This window comes from Lepus europaeus, chromosome 16 (genome assembly GCF_033115175.1).
Source record: "Lepus europaeus isolate LE1 chromosome 16, mLepTim1.pri, whole genome shotgun sequence".
NCBI lineage: Eukaryota > Metazoa > Chordata > Mammalia > Lagomorpha > Leporidae > Lepus > Lepus europaeus.
Window position 1 is genome coordinate 5884324 of NC_084842.1, and position 15161 is coordinate 5899484.

The window sequence follows — 15161 nt, forward strand, 5'->3', positions numbered from 1 at the left end:
CCCCGGGGGGGAGGGCGAGCGTGGAGGTGTGCAGGCCCTCCCCTGGGCACAAACGGTTCAGTGCGCGTGATGGCTTCAGGCACAGACTGCTCTGCCTGCTCCAGTGGTGCCCCCCCCCCCCCCCATTGCCATGTGGCTCCCTCCTGGGCAGGGCTAGGAAGACACTCACACAAGCTTAAGGGCTGGCAGCTCATCAAAGACCCCGGGCTGCAGGCTGGAGAAGATGTTTCCAGATATATTTCTGCAAGGGGCAGGGGATAGTGAGGTAGGGGGAGAGGAGGGGTTTTAAGGTGTCCCTGGGTCAGAGAGGAGATGGCCTCCTCCTCTACTTCCTCCACCCTGTATAGGGGACCCTCCTTCCCCTCCGCCACTACCCCCTCTCGCCTTGGCCCAGGCCTCCTTCTGGGGGTTGAGGGGCCTCCCCTGCCCCGCACTCACAGTCGCAGGAGCCGGGGCAGGCCCTGGAAGGTCTCGGAGGTGAGACAGCCGATCCGGTTGTTGGAGAGGTCTCTAGAGAGGCACGCACAACCTCAGGGGCGTGAGGCTACGGCGGCAGCACCCGGACCCCGCGTGCGTGGGCGTGGAGGGGTGGCTGGGGCTTGTGTGTGTGTATGGGAGTGGGGTGCGACCAAAAGTAGATGGGCCAGTGCCCTGAGCAGGGAGGTGGAGCCAGAGAGATGGGCAGTGTGTAGGGGATCCCAGGGCACTCCCCAGGGGTGAGGGGCAGGCTGGGGCAGGGGGAGTTGGGACGTGCCACTCACAAGCGCTTCAGCTCCCCCAGGCCCAAGAAGGCCCCAGGCTGCACTGTGCTGATGATGTTGTTCCTCAGGTCCCTGTGGGAGGCAACACAGAGGCCTCACCACCCTCCCCTTGGGGCCACCCTGGAGCTGTCCAGGGCAGGGTGGCCCTCCCTGCCATTGGGTTCTGCAGGGACTTGGTTTCCTTGGAAATCTCTGCTCTGCACTGGCTGGGGACGGTGGGTTAGGGACGCCCCTCGGACAGGTCTCAGCCTCCCTGGCTCCCCTGGTGGTGGTTGGGGGAGGGGGTGAGGCACTGGTCAGAAACACCTTAGAGAAGGCGTGGGAACTAAGAGGCAGGCTAGAAGGCCTGGGAGAGCTGGGTCCAGGACCGGGTGCCAACCGGGTCCGGAGCGAGCACTGCACCAGGAGCCCAAGGGGGTCTCGGGGTCCCGCAGGGCTGCTGCTCTTGGGGGCATCTGGAAATGGCTGTCCCAGCAGGACCCACCCCACAGAAGTCGTGACCAATCAACAGCCCGCCTCCCACGGGAGCCCAGGGGCTCAGGCTGGTTCACAGAGGGGCCTACAGCAGCGAGGAGGGAAGAGGTGGGGGAGGTGTGGCCCCCAGTCAGGAGGGGACAATGGCTGGGGCTCCACGCTGGACGGGGGCAGGGGGACAGGCCCCATCCCACCTCCAGGGGGCCTGCTCACCACCTGGCAGGTCAGTGAAGACCACTGAGGACCGAGGTGGGTGCTGGCCCTCACCTGGCCTCTGTGCTGGGTGCAGCCAGGGACAGAGGGGCCCGGAAACCTGGCCTCATCCTCAGCCTTTCTCCCCGCCCCGCCACCCCACCTCCACCCTCCAAGCCCAGGAGATCCTAGGGCTGAGGGTGGCACTCCTGGGACAAGCTGTCATCCATGGCTCAGCCTGTCAAAGCCTCAGGGACATCTCTGGGTTACGGGCAGGAAGGGGTTAACAGAGCCGGCTCCCTGCAGCAGGGGTGTCCCACCAGGGGGCCTGTGTCTTAGCTGGGGACAGAGCCAGCACCCTGGGCTCAGGCCTTCCCTCAGCCAGGGGTCCTCATCCTTCCAGCCCCCCCCCCCCCCCCCCCCCCCCCGCCAGGCGAAAAATGGCTGGTGTTCTGAGCGCGGACGGGCCTGGCGGCACACAGCCTGCATGGACAGCTTCCTCCCTTCACAGCTGTCCCTCTGTGCGGCCCCCACCGTGCCCCTGGCCCCTCGGGGTCTGGCCATTCTCAGGGCTCTGCCTCGCGCCCCGTGCAGGATGGGCAGGGAGAGACACATTGCTCATTGTGTCGCTCCCCTTCAAGGGCTGCCAAGGGCCGCAGCCCTCGCCCTCCCCCCACTCACGTTCGTTCTCATTTCCTCCGGCCCCCTCTGCAGCACACCCCCCCCAGCCTGCCCCACGGATGCTCTGCAGATGGGAGCCAGGCGGCCCCCGGGGCCCAGCCCCTCTCCCTGCCCTGGATTTCCCGCAGCCGGCCGGGGCCTCTCTGAGCAGGGAACTGCCACCCAGCGCTGGCATCCTTCCCCTTGCCTCGCACCCCTCCACAGGAGTTTTGGGGGTAACCATGGGTGCCTTGGGTGCCTGAGGAGTGGCCCAGTCCTGAGGGGTGCCCGGGGCCTCCTGGGGCTGGAGGCCATGGAACCACAGAACCTGGCAGCCTCTGGACCTGTATGTCCCCTCTACATTGGCTATTGGCACCTTCTCATTAGCATACCCTTCTCAAGACCTGATGGCGGCCAAGGGCGCCCACGCTACAGCCAGCACTGTGCACACCGTTTCCGCAGCCTGTGGCTCTCAGGCTAAGAACACCTGCTCCAGGGACCAGCGGAGTGGCGCCGGGGCTCAAGATACTGCTCGCCACGCTGGCAGCCCGTATTGGAGTTCTGGTTCCAGCCCTGGCTGTTCTGCTTCCCATTCGGCTTCCTACTGATGCGCCTGGGAGGGCAGCAGGTGATGACCCAGGTGCCTGAGCCACTGCCACCCACGTGTGGGAAATCAGATGACGCTCCTAGACTCAGCCTAGCCCAGAGCTGGCTGTTGTGGCCATGGAGGAGTGAACCAAGGGATGGAAGATAACTTCTTTTTCTTTCTGTCCCTCCCTCCTTCCCCTTCAAATAAATATTTTTTAAAAAATTTACAGAGAACACCTGCTCTGGATTGTTTAATCTGGGTGAGATCACAGGCTGCGGCAGCTGGCCCAAGCACACACAGATGACGTGGAGTCTCCACTTCCAGAGCCCTGTTCTGGGAAGCTGGGAGGGACTCAGTGTAGTGACCGAGCGTCCTCTGATGCCCATGCTGGCCCAGGACCCCTCAAGTCGATGCGCACCCTCTCTGTCTGTAGCTATGCTCATGGGAAGGAGAAGGACCCTCCCAGGCAGAAGCAGGGGGAGGATTCCTGGGAGCAAGTCCTGCCCTCTGCCCGCTGCTGTGGTTTGACAATTTTTCTCCCTGAATGCAAGGGTTTGGGGGGGTGGGGGACTGAGTCCCACGAGGGAGTCTGAAGGCAGAGGGTGGGGATTGGGTTGTGAAGGTGGGGCCTCCTGATTGGATCCTGGAGTCTAAGAGACACAGGGACATGGACAGACAAGCACGTTCCCTGTCTTGTGCCATGTGATATCCTGTGCCACCTCTCGGCTCTGCCAGCAAGATGCTATCCCTGGGCTGAGCTCACGACCCTCCCCCCAACACACCTCTGATCTTGGACTGTGAACTTCCAGAACCAGGAACCGCAATTCAGCCCTTTTTTGTACAAAGTTAGCCTGCCTCAGGTGTTTCATTTTAGTGGTGACATAACCACAACTCATACACCCTTCTCAGAAAGTGGAATGTGTAAGAGTGAACTTGGGGGGCTGGCGTTGTGGGGCAGTAGGCGAACCCTCCGCTTGCAGTGCTGGCATCCCATATGGGTGCCAGTTCAAGTCCTGGCTGCTCCTCTTCCAATCCAGCTCTCTGTTTATGGCCTGGGAAAGCAGTAGAAGATGGCCCAAGTGCTTGGGCCCCTGCACCTACATGGGACACCCAGAAGAAGCTCCTGGCTCCTGGCTTCGGATCGGCACAGCTCTGATCCTTGTGGCCATTTGGGGAGTGAACCAGTGGATGGAAGACCTCTCTCTGTCTCTGTCTCAATGTGTCTCTGTCTGTAACTTTGCCTTTCAAATAAATAAATAAAAATCTTAAAAAAAAAAGAGTGAACTTGGGAACATGAACAATAAAATACTGGCTAGCTGGACATAAGGTTTAAAACCTCCACACTTTAAAGGTGTGTTTAAAACCTTCATAAGATTTTAAATCTCCACACCATTATGGGGCCGGCGCTGTGGCGCAATGGGTTAAAGCCCTGGCCTAAAGCGCCGGCATCCCATATGGGCGCCGGTTCTGGTCCCAGCTGCTCCTCTTCCGATCCAGCTATGGATCTGGGAAATCAGTAGAGGATGGCCTGAAAGTCCTTGGGCCCCTGCTCCCACATGGGAGACCGGAAGAGGCTCCTGGCTTCGGATCAGCTCAGCTCCGGCCTTTGCAGCCATTTGGGGAGTGAACCAGGGGATGGAGGACCTCTCTCTCTCTGGCTCTACCTTTCTCTGTAACTGTCTTTTAAATAAACAAAATACATCTTAAAAAAAAAAAAAAGACACCATCACAAAAGCGGAAGATGGGGGAGGGGCGGGCCCTGGTGGCAGCGGGTTAGGCAGCCACTTGGATGCCTACATTCCGTGGCAGAACACTAGTTCAGCACTCGGCTGCTCTGCTTCCAGTCCAGCTCTCTGCCAATGGGCCTGGGAAAGGCAGCAGAAGATGGCCCGAATGCTTGAGTCACTGTCACCCAGGTGGGAGACCAGTTGGAGTTCCTGACTCCTGGCTTTGTCCTGGCCCAGCCCGGGTTGTTGTGGTCATTTAGAGGGTGAACCAGTGGAGGAAGATCTGTTTCTCTCTCTCTCTGTCATTCTGCCTTTCAAATAAATACATATTTAAATGCGAGGCGGGGGTGGGGGGTGGGGGTTGGGGGACACCAGGTATCTGATAGAAGACTTTCTATCCATAATGTGTAAAGAACTCTTACAACTCAGAAAAGACAAATAACCCAACTGAGAAAAAAAAAATGGGCAAAGAATCTGAACAGGCATTCCTTCAAAGAAAGACATACAATCAGCCACCAAGCCCAAAAAACGCAGCTCAGCATCATTAATCACTACAGCAACACAAACCGGAACCACAACCAATATCACTTCACAACAGCAAGGGCGCATGACGATGCGGAGACATGTAAACCCTCACTATATATTATTGTTTGGGGTGGGGGAGAGAAACTCCCATCCACTGGTTCACTCCCCAAATGCCCCCAACAGCAGGAGTCTGAACTCAACCCAGGGACCTGGCTAATTGAGCCGTCACCTGCTGCCTCCAAGGGTCAGCATTAACAGGAAGCTGGAACTGGGAACACAGCTGGGACTGGAATGCAGGCACCATGATATGGGGTGTGGCCGTCTTAACCAGCATCTTAATGGCTAGGCCAAACACCTGCTCCTGACTACATCCTTGATGGGAATTTCAACAGGGAGACAGTGGAGCAGTCAGAGTGGCCATAGGACCCGGCAGCTCCTCTCCCAGGCACACACGCAAGAAAAGTGAGCACCCATCCCCACAAGCACCTGCGGGGGAAAGCCCACAGAAGCATCACTCGTTAACACCCACAACGCAGACGTCCGCCCACTGAGGAATGGATACACAGCGTGTAGTATATTCGCACAAGGGGATAGTACTTGCCCTTGAAAAGGAACAAAGCTCCCTGGTACCTGCTAAGACCCAGATGCCCCTTGAAAGCATTATGCGGAGTGACGAATATCTGAAAGATGACATATGGCATGACTGCACCTCTGGGAGACGTCCAGAACAGCAAATCCATGGCAGCTTAGCGGTTGCTTGGGGCTGGGGAGGCAGGAAGAGGGGGAGTGGGGGGTGACCGCTAAGGGTCCCAGGCTTCTTGTGCACATGACGAAAATGCCCTAAAATTAGATGATGACGATCACACAGCTCTGGAGGGGATACTAAAACCACGGCTCTGCACTAAACGCACGGACTTCATGGTATGCAAATTACATCTCAGAGCTGCTGAGTGTGTGTGTGTGCGCGCGCGTGTGCCTACCCTCCAACAGGGTGGGCTGGCCCAGAGCTGGTTCCCTCTGGCCCCCGACAGACCTCCCTGCTCGTGGGCTGGAAACCAAATTATAGGTTCCGAGGCCACAGAGCAGCTCTCCCCGTGTCCTACAAGACCTCCAGGTTCCTGAGGATGCCTAGGCTGGCTGTGAGGGGGCCAGACCTCCCCTGCAGGTACAGAGACCAAGGGGCGGTCTGAAGAATCCTGCGTGGTCCAGCCTCCCTCCCAGCTCCAGCCCCTCCCCCACCCCGGGGGCCCACTTGTCCCTGCTGTCGCCCAACGAGGATTTATTGAGCACATACGCTGTGCCAGGCGCTGGGGCTACCACAGCACACAAGAGGCTGTCCCTGGACCTGGCAGCCTCCTTCCAGGGCCAAGGGCAGGCTCCCTCCAGGACACAGCCGGCTGGGGGGGCGTGTAGAGCGGGGGTGCTGGTCCTCGGCCCCGCCCCAGATTAATGGAAGCCACCTGGTGTGTGAGCCAGCCCCCTCCGCACCCCCTCGCTGTGGTTCCCATGAGCATCTGCTTCTAATGAGCGACCCAGCACCCGCTGCATACCAGCCCCTGGGGCTCATTAATCTCATTAGGCAATGGCAAATCATCCCAGGGCTGACCAGGCTCCCCGCCCAAGGCTTCCCCCCCGGGCCACGCCCATCACCACACTCACGCACCCTGGCTTCTTTGGGGAGGGTGTGTGTCTGCCCCATGGCAGCTCCGTCCCTGGTTTCAGGCACAGCCCAGAAAGATTTCCCATGTCCTGAGCCACCCTTGGGCCGGGCAGCACCGACAGCGGAGGGTTACGGAGGGGAGGGACCCACGAGCGAGCCTTGTGCTCGCTGGGCCATTCTGTGCACTCCTCTGCTGGGCCTGCTCATACGTCCTACCCCAGCCTCCCAGGAACCAGAGTCTCCCCATGAGATCATCTCTGATTGGGGTTCCACCGGCAGCCATGCCTGGGGGGCCTTCCCTGCCCCACTCCCACAGACGTGTGTCCAGTCTGGCCCCCTCCAGGTCCTACGTTGCCAAACAGTCATGGCGTGGATGTCTCTGAGCCCCTACTCTTGGCCGTCAAGGCGCCCCCTGCACGCACACTCAACAGCTCATTCTCAGCACAGAGTGGGCCTCAGCACAGGGAGTGAAGTGGACACTGGGAGACCCGGGCCCACGCCTCCCGCGGGACATGCTGATGATGTCCGAGACGGAGTAGGGTTTCCTGCGTACCCATGCTGCACAGGGCCTTGGCGCCTTGTTTTTGATGTGTAGGCCCGCAGTCCAGGGGTCGGGTGCTCTGCGGGCTTCGAACCCTGGACGGCCACGGGAATCACCGTGTGCTGTGAAAGGCAACCCAGGCCACCCGACTCCTCCGAGGGAAACGCGGGTGTCTCCCACCGTGGGACAGTGCCTGTGCCACCAAGGTGTCTGTGGGAACCTGGCTGGGCTGTGACACCCATGCAGACATGGCCGTGGAGGGGTAGTACGCCCACGACTGGAACCGGGGGAGGCTGCCCTTACTAATGGAGGTGCTGCGCCCCACCCTCACTGAGGTTCCCGGCAGGGAAGCTGTCCCAGGACGACAGCACTTGCGCTTGCAGCCCTGGGATTCGCCACACCCCACTCATGCGAGCCAGGCCGCGTCCCAGCATCACAGAGGCGGCGGGCCAGGCTGGAGACCCCGAGCCCCTCCAGCGCACACAGCACAGCCCCAGCCCATCACAGGGCTCTGTGCCTTCTTCCTGTGCAGCTCTGCAAGCTCACACACACCCAAGAGTCACAGAATCTTAAATGCACAATGCACCTTGCAGGCTCACACCGCCCTCCTTTTACAAAGAGCCACCCCCCCCCCCCCACTTTGTGTCCTGTTCACTCTGACCTCCTGGCTGCCTACTCACACTGCACTCCCGCTGTTCCTCTAACTCTTCCCCGCATTCCCTGGACCCAGGAGCCTTTGCAAGGGCTGTGCCCTGCCACTGAGCATCAAGCAAGGCGCTCTTGTCCTCCCCTCATAGAGTGGCCTCCCCTGTCCCCCATATCTGGCCTTGTTTTTCCTCCTAGCACTACAGCTATTTTCTAGGACACACAGCTATTTTCTGGGTCCCATCGGGAGGCCGCCTACCCTGAGGGCAGGCACTTGCTCCTCTGTGCTCACTCCCATTCTCTAGAACTGAGCCCAGCACAGGAGGGCACATGCTGCAGGAGGAAGGCACAGGGTGATTCCTAAGGCCAAGGGCTCAAGCTTGGGCTCAAGGCTGGCAATTACTATTATTGTTATTTTTTTATGAAAGGCAGAGAGAGGGGCCAGCGCTGTGGCATAGTGGGTAAAACCCCCACCTGCCCTGCGGCACTGGTATCCCATATGGGCACCAGTTCAAGTCCCGGCTGCTCCTCTTCCGATCCAGCTCTCTGCTATGACCTGGGAAGGCAGTGGAGGATGGCCCAAGTCCTTGGGCCTCTGCACCTGTGTGGGAGATCCAGAAGAAGCTCTTGGCTTCGGATCGGCGCAGATCCAGCCATTGCGGCCATCTGGGGAGTGAACCATTGGTTGGAAGACCTCTCTGTCTCTCTGTGTCTATAACTCTACTTCTCAAATAAGGAAATAAAATATTTTTTTTGAAATAAAGAGATGGTGAGAGAGAAAAATAAAGTTTAAAAAAAGAAGAAGAAAGAAAGGCAGCAAGAGACAAAGACAGACCTCCAAATGCCTGCAACAGCTGAGGCCGGATCAGGCTGAAGCCAGGAGCCTGGACCTCCATCCAGGTCTCACAGGTGAGTGGCAGGACCTCACGTTCTTGAACTATCCCGGCTGCCGCCCAGGGAAGCAGCTGGAACTGGAACTGGAGCCGGAACTCAAACCCAGGTGCTCCAATACCGCAAATGGGGGTCCCCAATGGCGACTTAACTCGGTGCTGGACGCCCCCACCCCAGGGCCGGGACTTCTTGCTCCGGGTTTCTTTCTCATGCCCAACACTCTTCCCATACCCGTGACTCAGCATGGAGTCAGACGGGCTTGCTGGTGCAGAGGAAGAGGAAGGCAGCCGTGCTCAGAAGCCGGTCCTCGCGAGGCAGAACGCAGGCTGGAGAGGCAGCTGTGTTTTGCCTCGCTCCAAAACGCCCTGGAAGGAACACCTGGCTTCTGGCAGCTCAGCGCTCCAAGACCAAGCCTCATCCTGACGCTTAACCCCTTGTAGGAGGGCAAAACCTTCCCTGTGTGTGGGCCCCCAAGGAGACATCAGCTGCACGCAGTGGCAGCCCTCTCTCCACTCTGAGCTGCAGGGGCGCGTGGCCAGAGGGACCCAGTGTGGGAGCTGGATGTGCGCGCCGCCCCGCAGAGGCCCCAGCTCAGCGCTTACAGTCCTTCTGCCCCAGACATAAGTGTGGGGTTGGCCCCTTCCAGACCACCAAGCTCTCCTCGCAGACGGCGAGAGGCGGGTGGACACAGGCTGCCTGCTTAGAGATCCAAACAGCAGGGCCGAGGCAGACAGCATCCCGCTCCCCGTGAGCACGCAGCGCTTTTTTCTCTCTCATCTCCCACCGCACCGATCCGAAACGTTTGGGGAGAAGACAGAACCACTGGGGGCCGAGGGGCTTGCTGCAGGCATTGCAGAGAGAAGCCAAGGGCTTGGGGTGGGAAACCTGCCACCCGGGCCATGGTTCCCCGAGCGTGCCAGCAGAGCAGGCATTGTGGACGGACATGGTTCAGGGATCCGTGGCCGAGGCAGGCTTATCCAGCCCCTCCCCAAAGCCTCTGGAACATTCTTGAGTGGCTGGGGACATCTGAACAATTAACCACTACCACCAGCTCCTCCTCCCTAACCCTCTCCCACACGCTGGCCGCAAGCAGACCTTGGGGTCCCCAACTCTACGAAGGGGGTTCTTCTGGGGCTAGCAGGGCCCTTGCAGTGTGCAGTGGAGGGCTGGACTGCTTGGGCCCACAGCGGCTGCAGCCTCCTTCAGGGTGGGTGGGGCAGGCCAGAGAGAGCAGCTTCCTCCCCACCCCAGAGCCCAGGACCCTGCCTCCCCGGGCCTTTGTTTGTTGATTTGTTTTTCTGAGAAGGAAAGAGGCCGCCCTCAGCCCTTTCAAGTTGGGCCCCTGGCTGGGAGGGCTGAGCCCTCACAGCTAATTGCTCATTAAAGAGCGTTAATGAGTTTCCCTTAGCCCCCCCTATCCCAGCCCAGCCCAGCCCAGCCCAGCCCAGCTCAGCCCAGCCCAGCCCAGCGAAGCTGCCTGGATCCTCTGTGCTGGCGCTGGCCAGGAAGCTGCTCACTCCTGCTCCCAGGCCCTGCTCCTCTGTCCCCTACCTGGGGGTCAACCTCTGGGCAGGTGCAGGAGGGTCTGACTCTGGGGACTGCTCAGCAACCAGCCCTTCCTCCCTTCCTCATCCTCTTCCCTGGGGTGACCCCCCCCAACTGGCCCCGGCACTTACAGTTTCTCCAGCAGGGACAGGCCCAAGAAGGATCCGGTGCGAAGCCCAGTGATCTTGTTGTTGCTCAGGAGCCTGAAGGGATGAGAGGCAGACAGGAGGAGGCGCCATGACTGGCTGGAAGGGACAGGGAGCGGGCACCTGCATGCTGGGCCCACCTCAATATGCCGGCCAAGGAAGCAGCCCCACCCTCCACCCCAGGAGGCTGTAGGGAGAAGCAGCCAATCCCAGGCCAGCCTGAGCCAACTGTCAGCACCCCACCTGCCCTGGGTCTCCCCATGTGGACTGGGGCCGTCCTGGGGCTCCGTGTGCAGGTGGTGTGGCGCGGTGTGAAGTCAGGAGGGGAGGGTAAGGTTGATACCGGGGACTGACTCCACGGGGAGCCCCAACAGGCCCTCTGGAGTTCTGTCCTTGGCCCACTCTCCTGAGGACGGTGGGAAGGGGATGGTCTCAGCTGGCTCCGGGCGGGACATAAAGCCTGCGGGTCCTGAGTTAGGTGGGAGACACTTGTCTCCACTGCTCCCTTCAGGGGAGCCCATTCCCAGACGTCAAAGCCAAAGCCGACGGCCAGTGCCGTGCCTCGGCTTCCTCAGGTCTCCCTGCAGCCTTGGCAGTAGGCTAGGGTTCCAGCCAGGCTCCAGCCTTTGCCCCTGCCCTTGGCTGATTCCGTTGGATTTAGGAGAGGAGGAAGGAGTCCCCCTCCCCAGCAACAGCAGCGGGGGGGGGGGGGGGGGGGGGGAGCAGGCGACTCATCTCCGCCCACCCACTCAGCCTTTCTCTGCCAGACCCCCTACTGGGAGTGGGCGCTGCTCCAGACCAGCCAAAGGGCTCATCCTTCCGGTTAATTGCTTGGGAGAAAGCTTTAATGAGCTTCTGAGCTGGGCCCGGGCTCAGGCAAAGGGCTTCCCTTCTTCGCTCTGCTCTGAGAAGTGGAGAACTGATCCGAGACGGCCAGGGGGTGCAGGCCGCGGAGCTGGACCAGGAGAGAGTGGGAAGGGGTAGGGATCAGGCCAAGAGGAGCTGTACGAGAGTCCGCTCCGAAGCTTCCTGGAAATGGGTGGGTGAATGTGGCAAGGCAGGTTGCCAGGGGCCCCAACACAGGACGTTCCAGCTGCTCTATCCGCAAGACGCTTCTGGGGCTCAGTCATGCCCCTGGGGAGGCCAGAGTGGAAGGGTCCATGGGAAGGGGTAGAGACCCCCTCACCTCCTTCCTCCCTGCTCCCTGTTCCACACAGACCCCTCCCATTACGATGTCTACCTGCCAGGCATGAACGGTGACAAGGGGGTAGCAGGAGGTAGTGGGGACATAAGCTGTTGAGTTTCCAAGATGTTACACACACCATTACCTTGGTAATTCAAGACGTTCATGGGGCCAGAGCCAGGATGCTACCGCCTATGACACCTGCATCCCATATGAATGCTGGTTCCATTCCCAGATGCTCCACCTCTGAACCAGCTCCCTGCTAAAGCTCTTGAGAAAAGCAGTGGATGATGGCCCAAGTGCTTGGGCCCTAGCCACCCATGTGGGAGACCCAGATGGAGTTCCAGGCTCCTGGCTTTGGCCTGGCCCAGACCCAGCAGTTGTGGCCATTTGGGGAGTGAATCATCAGATGCAAGATCTTTTTTTTTCTCTGTCACTCTGTCTTTGAAAAAATGAAATACATCTGAAAAAAAGGACTTAAAATTAATTTTAAGAGTATAGGAATTTATTTTTAAATTTTTATTTATTTTGAAAGGCAGAGTGATAGAGATTTTCCATCTGCTGGTTCATTCCCCCAAAAGGCCACAATAGCCGGGGCCGGGCCAGGCTGAAGTCAGGAGCCTGGGACTCCATCCAGGTCTCTCATGCAGGTGGCAGGGGCCCACGCACTTGGGCCATCTTCCGCTGCTTTCCCAGGCGCACTAGCAGGGAACTGAATGGGAAGTGGAGCAGCTGGGACTTGAAACAGAGCTCCAATACAGGATACCAGCATCCCAAGCAGGGGCTTAGCCTGCTGTGCCACAAATTCAGTGATCTTTCAAAACATCTTCTGTAAAAACATCCTTTGCTGATCGTTCCAGCTCCAGGAACCCAACGCACCCAACATGTATGCAATGACTAGTGGGATGTTCCGTCCGTATCCTCGTGGGAAGGCTCCGGTGTGTATTCCACACTCCTGGCACGTGTCCGTGCAGGGCAGCCACACTGCCAGCGCCCCAGTGGAGCAGAGCACAGGATGGGAGACCCGTCCCTGACCCGGGCCGGTGAAGATGGGCCCCTGACCCGGAACTACTTAGTTCCTGGCCCGGCTGGCCCCAAGGCTGGCTCCCAGTCACATCCCACCCACCTCTCTCTCTCTCTCCCCCTCTCCCAGGCTCTCTGAAGTGGCCTCTGTGTCTGCTGAGAGGAGAGGGCAGAGCGGGGGTGGGGGTCAGCTGCAGCCCATGCTTCCGGTCTGGCTGGGCCTGGCACACACTCCAGCCCTGAGCATCTGCAAATGAGCTTTCTTCTTGCTGCAGAGGACACAGTGCCGGTCCCCTCAGCCTCTGGCCAGGCCCGGGCAGGTGGTATCTCGCCCTCCTCCAGCCAGCCCTCTTTTTGCCATATGGGCAGCCCCTCTGCAGACCTCAGGTGCATGGCTGGCAGAGTCAGGGCTCCAGGCACCCAGATTTGGGATCTTTGGTCTTCACAACCTAAGAGTGGCTGGAGACCTTGACCACTCAGACAGCGGTCCCGGCCATGCTTGTGGGTTCTGGTCTCCCGAGCGCCCCCTATGGGTCTGTGTGGGGAGGGCATGGCAAGGCAGTGATTTTGGACACAAAGTGCAAGGGGTCCAGGGGCAGGCACTGGGGGCAGCGCTAAAGTCACCGCTTCCGATGCTGGTGTCCCATATCAGAGTGCCCGGCCCCAGTCCCAGCTACCCTGTCTCCTCCACCCCGGGAGGCCGCAGAGGATGCTCCAAGTACTTTAGTCCCCGCCACCCATGGTGGAGGCCCACATGGGGCTGCTGGTTCCTGGCTCCTGGATTTGGCCTGGCCCAGCCCTGGCTGCTGTAGGCATTTGGGAGTCAACCAGTCAATGAAAGATCTCTCTCTCTCTCTCTCTGTTTCTCTAGAACCTTTCAAATAAAATTATTTTTAAAAAAAGTACTTGGGGGGCTGGTGCTGTGGCGTAGCGGGTAAAGTCGCCACTTGCGATGCTGGCATCCCATATGGACGCTGGTTCGAGTCCCAGCTCTACCACGTCCTATCCAGCTCTCTGCTATGGCCTGGGAAAGCAGTGGAGGATGGTCCAGGTCCTTGGGCCCCTGCTCCTGCATGGGAGACCCAGAAGAAGCTCCTGGCTCCTGGCTTTGGATCGGCCCAGCTCTGGCTGTTGTGGCCATTTGGGGAGGGAATCAGCAATTGGAAGACCTCTCTCTGCCTCTGCCTCTTTGTAACTCTGCGTTTCAAATAAAGAAACAAAGAAATCTTAAAAAAAAAAAAAAGCTACATGGTCTGGTGTTTTATTTTACAGAGGAGAGAGAGAGAGAGAGAGATTTTCCATTGGCTGGTTCACTCTCAAGGAGTAGCAACAGCTCAAGATGAGCCAGACTGAAGCCAGGAGCCCTGAACTCCATCTGGGTCTCCCACACGGGTGGCAGGGGCTCAAGCACTTAGACCACCTTCTGCTGCTTTCCCAGGTGCATTAGCAGGGAGCTGGAGCAGCCAGGACTCAACTGATAAAGGATGCCAGTGTCACAAGCAGTGGTTTAACTGGCTGTACCACAATGCCAGCCGCCCGGTAGCTTTTTAAAAAATTAATTAATTACTGTATTTATTTGAAATGCAGAGAGACAGAGCTCCCATCTTCTGATTCACTCCCCAAATGTCCACAGCAACCAGGGTGGGACTGGGCTGAAGCCAGGAGCTGGGAACAAAATCCAGGTCTCTCATGTGGCTGGCAGAGACCCAAGCATTTGAACCATCACTGCCACCTCCCAGGGTGCACTGGAGTAGGGAGTGGAGTCAGGAATTGAACCCAGGCGCTCTGATGTGGGACACGGGTGTCCTCACCGATGTCTGAACCCCCAGGCCAAATGCTTGCTCTGGCTCTGGCATTTGTAGGAGCAGGTGGGAAACAGCCACAGGATGGCTGACGACATAGATGAACACACACACACACACACGTGCATACACAGTTCATCCAACGGGAAGGAAAATGTTCCCACCACTCTAGGCTGTCTCCTGGAAGAAGAACAGGCAGGGTGGCCCCAACAACTGGACAGGAGAGGCAGAAGTTTCGGCCTGAGCCTTCCTTAAACTCTGCAACCTGCACCAGCCTCTTGCCCTGCAACCTCAGGAAGCTGGGGACAGGCGGAGGGGGTCCCTGCCCAAGCACGCTAGCCCTGTCCCTCAGAGCTGGGCTCGCTGGCCTCCTACCACCCTGCGCCCTGAAGCTTCTCCTGGGAGACGGGCCGGTCCCTGGAGCACCCTGCTTTCTGCTCTAGAGTGTGGGATCTGGCCCCAGAGGGGACACGCAGAGTCCACTGCTGAACTCTCTCCAGGCTGGGGCCCTATTTTAGGGAAGAGGAGCAGCAGAGTTACCACGAACAAGGCCGGAGGCCAAGGGAGCGAGCGGCTGGCGACTACGGAGAGGCCCTGCGGCCTCTGGGCAGCCACAGGAACTTGCCAGACACCACTGGACATCAAAGATGACCTCGCGGGAGTGCTGTGGGCACCGCTCTGTGGGGCATGGAGCCAGCACACGCCTGAACAACATGGTTCTCACATGTGCACGTGAGTCACACATGTCAAACAGCACCCCCCCCCAAAAAAAAACCAGCAGAAAACCGTAAGCAGAC

At 59.1% G+C, this 15161-nt stretch overlaps 1 protein-coding gene across 2 annotated transcripts in view; it reads right to left on the reverse strand.

Moving 5' to 3' along the window:
• The window catches only part of ADGRA2 (adhesion G protein-coupled receptor A2), a 35554-nt gene that overhangs the window by 9815 nt on the left and 10578 nt on the right, over positions 1-15161 (reverse strand). Inside the window, exons 2-5 of one of the 2 annotated variants that reach the window (XM_062212690.1) lie at positions 10342-10413; positions 762-833; positions 439-510; positions 170-241 (exon numbers count right to left, since the gene is read on the reverse strand). In XM_062212690.1, the coding sequence (XP_062068674.1) occupies positions 170-241; positions 439-510; positions 762-833; positions 10342-10413 (288 nt within the window). The remainder of the gene's footprint in view (positions 1-169; positions 242-438; positions 511-761; positions 834-10341; positions 10414-15161) is intronic. The other variant, XM_062212691.1, reaches the window with a different exon arrangement.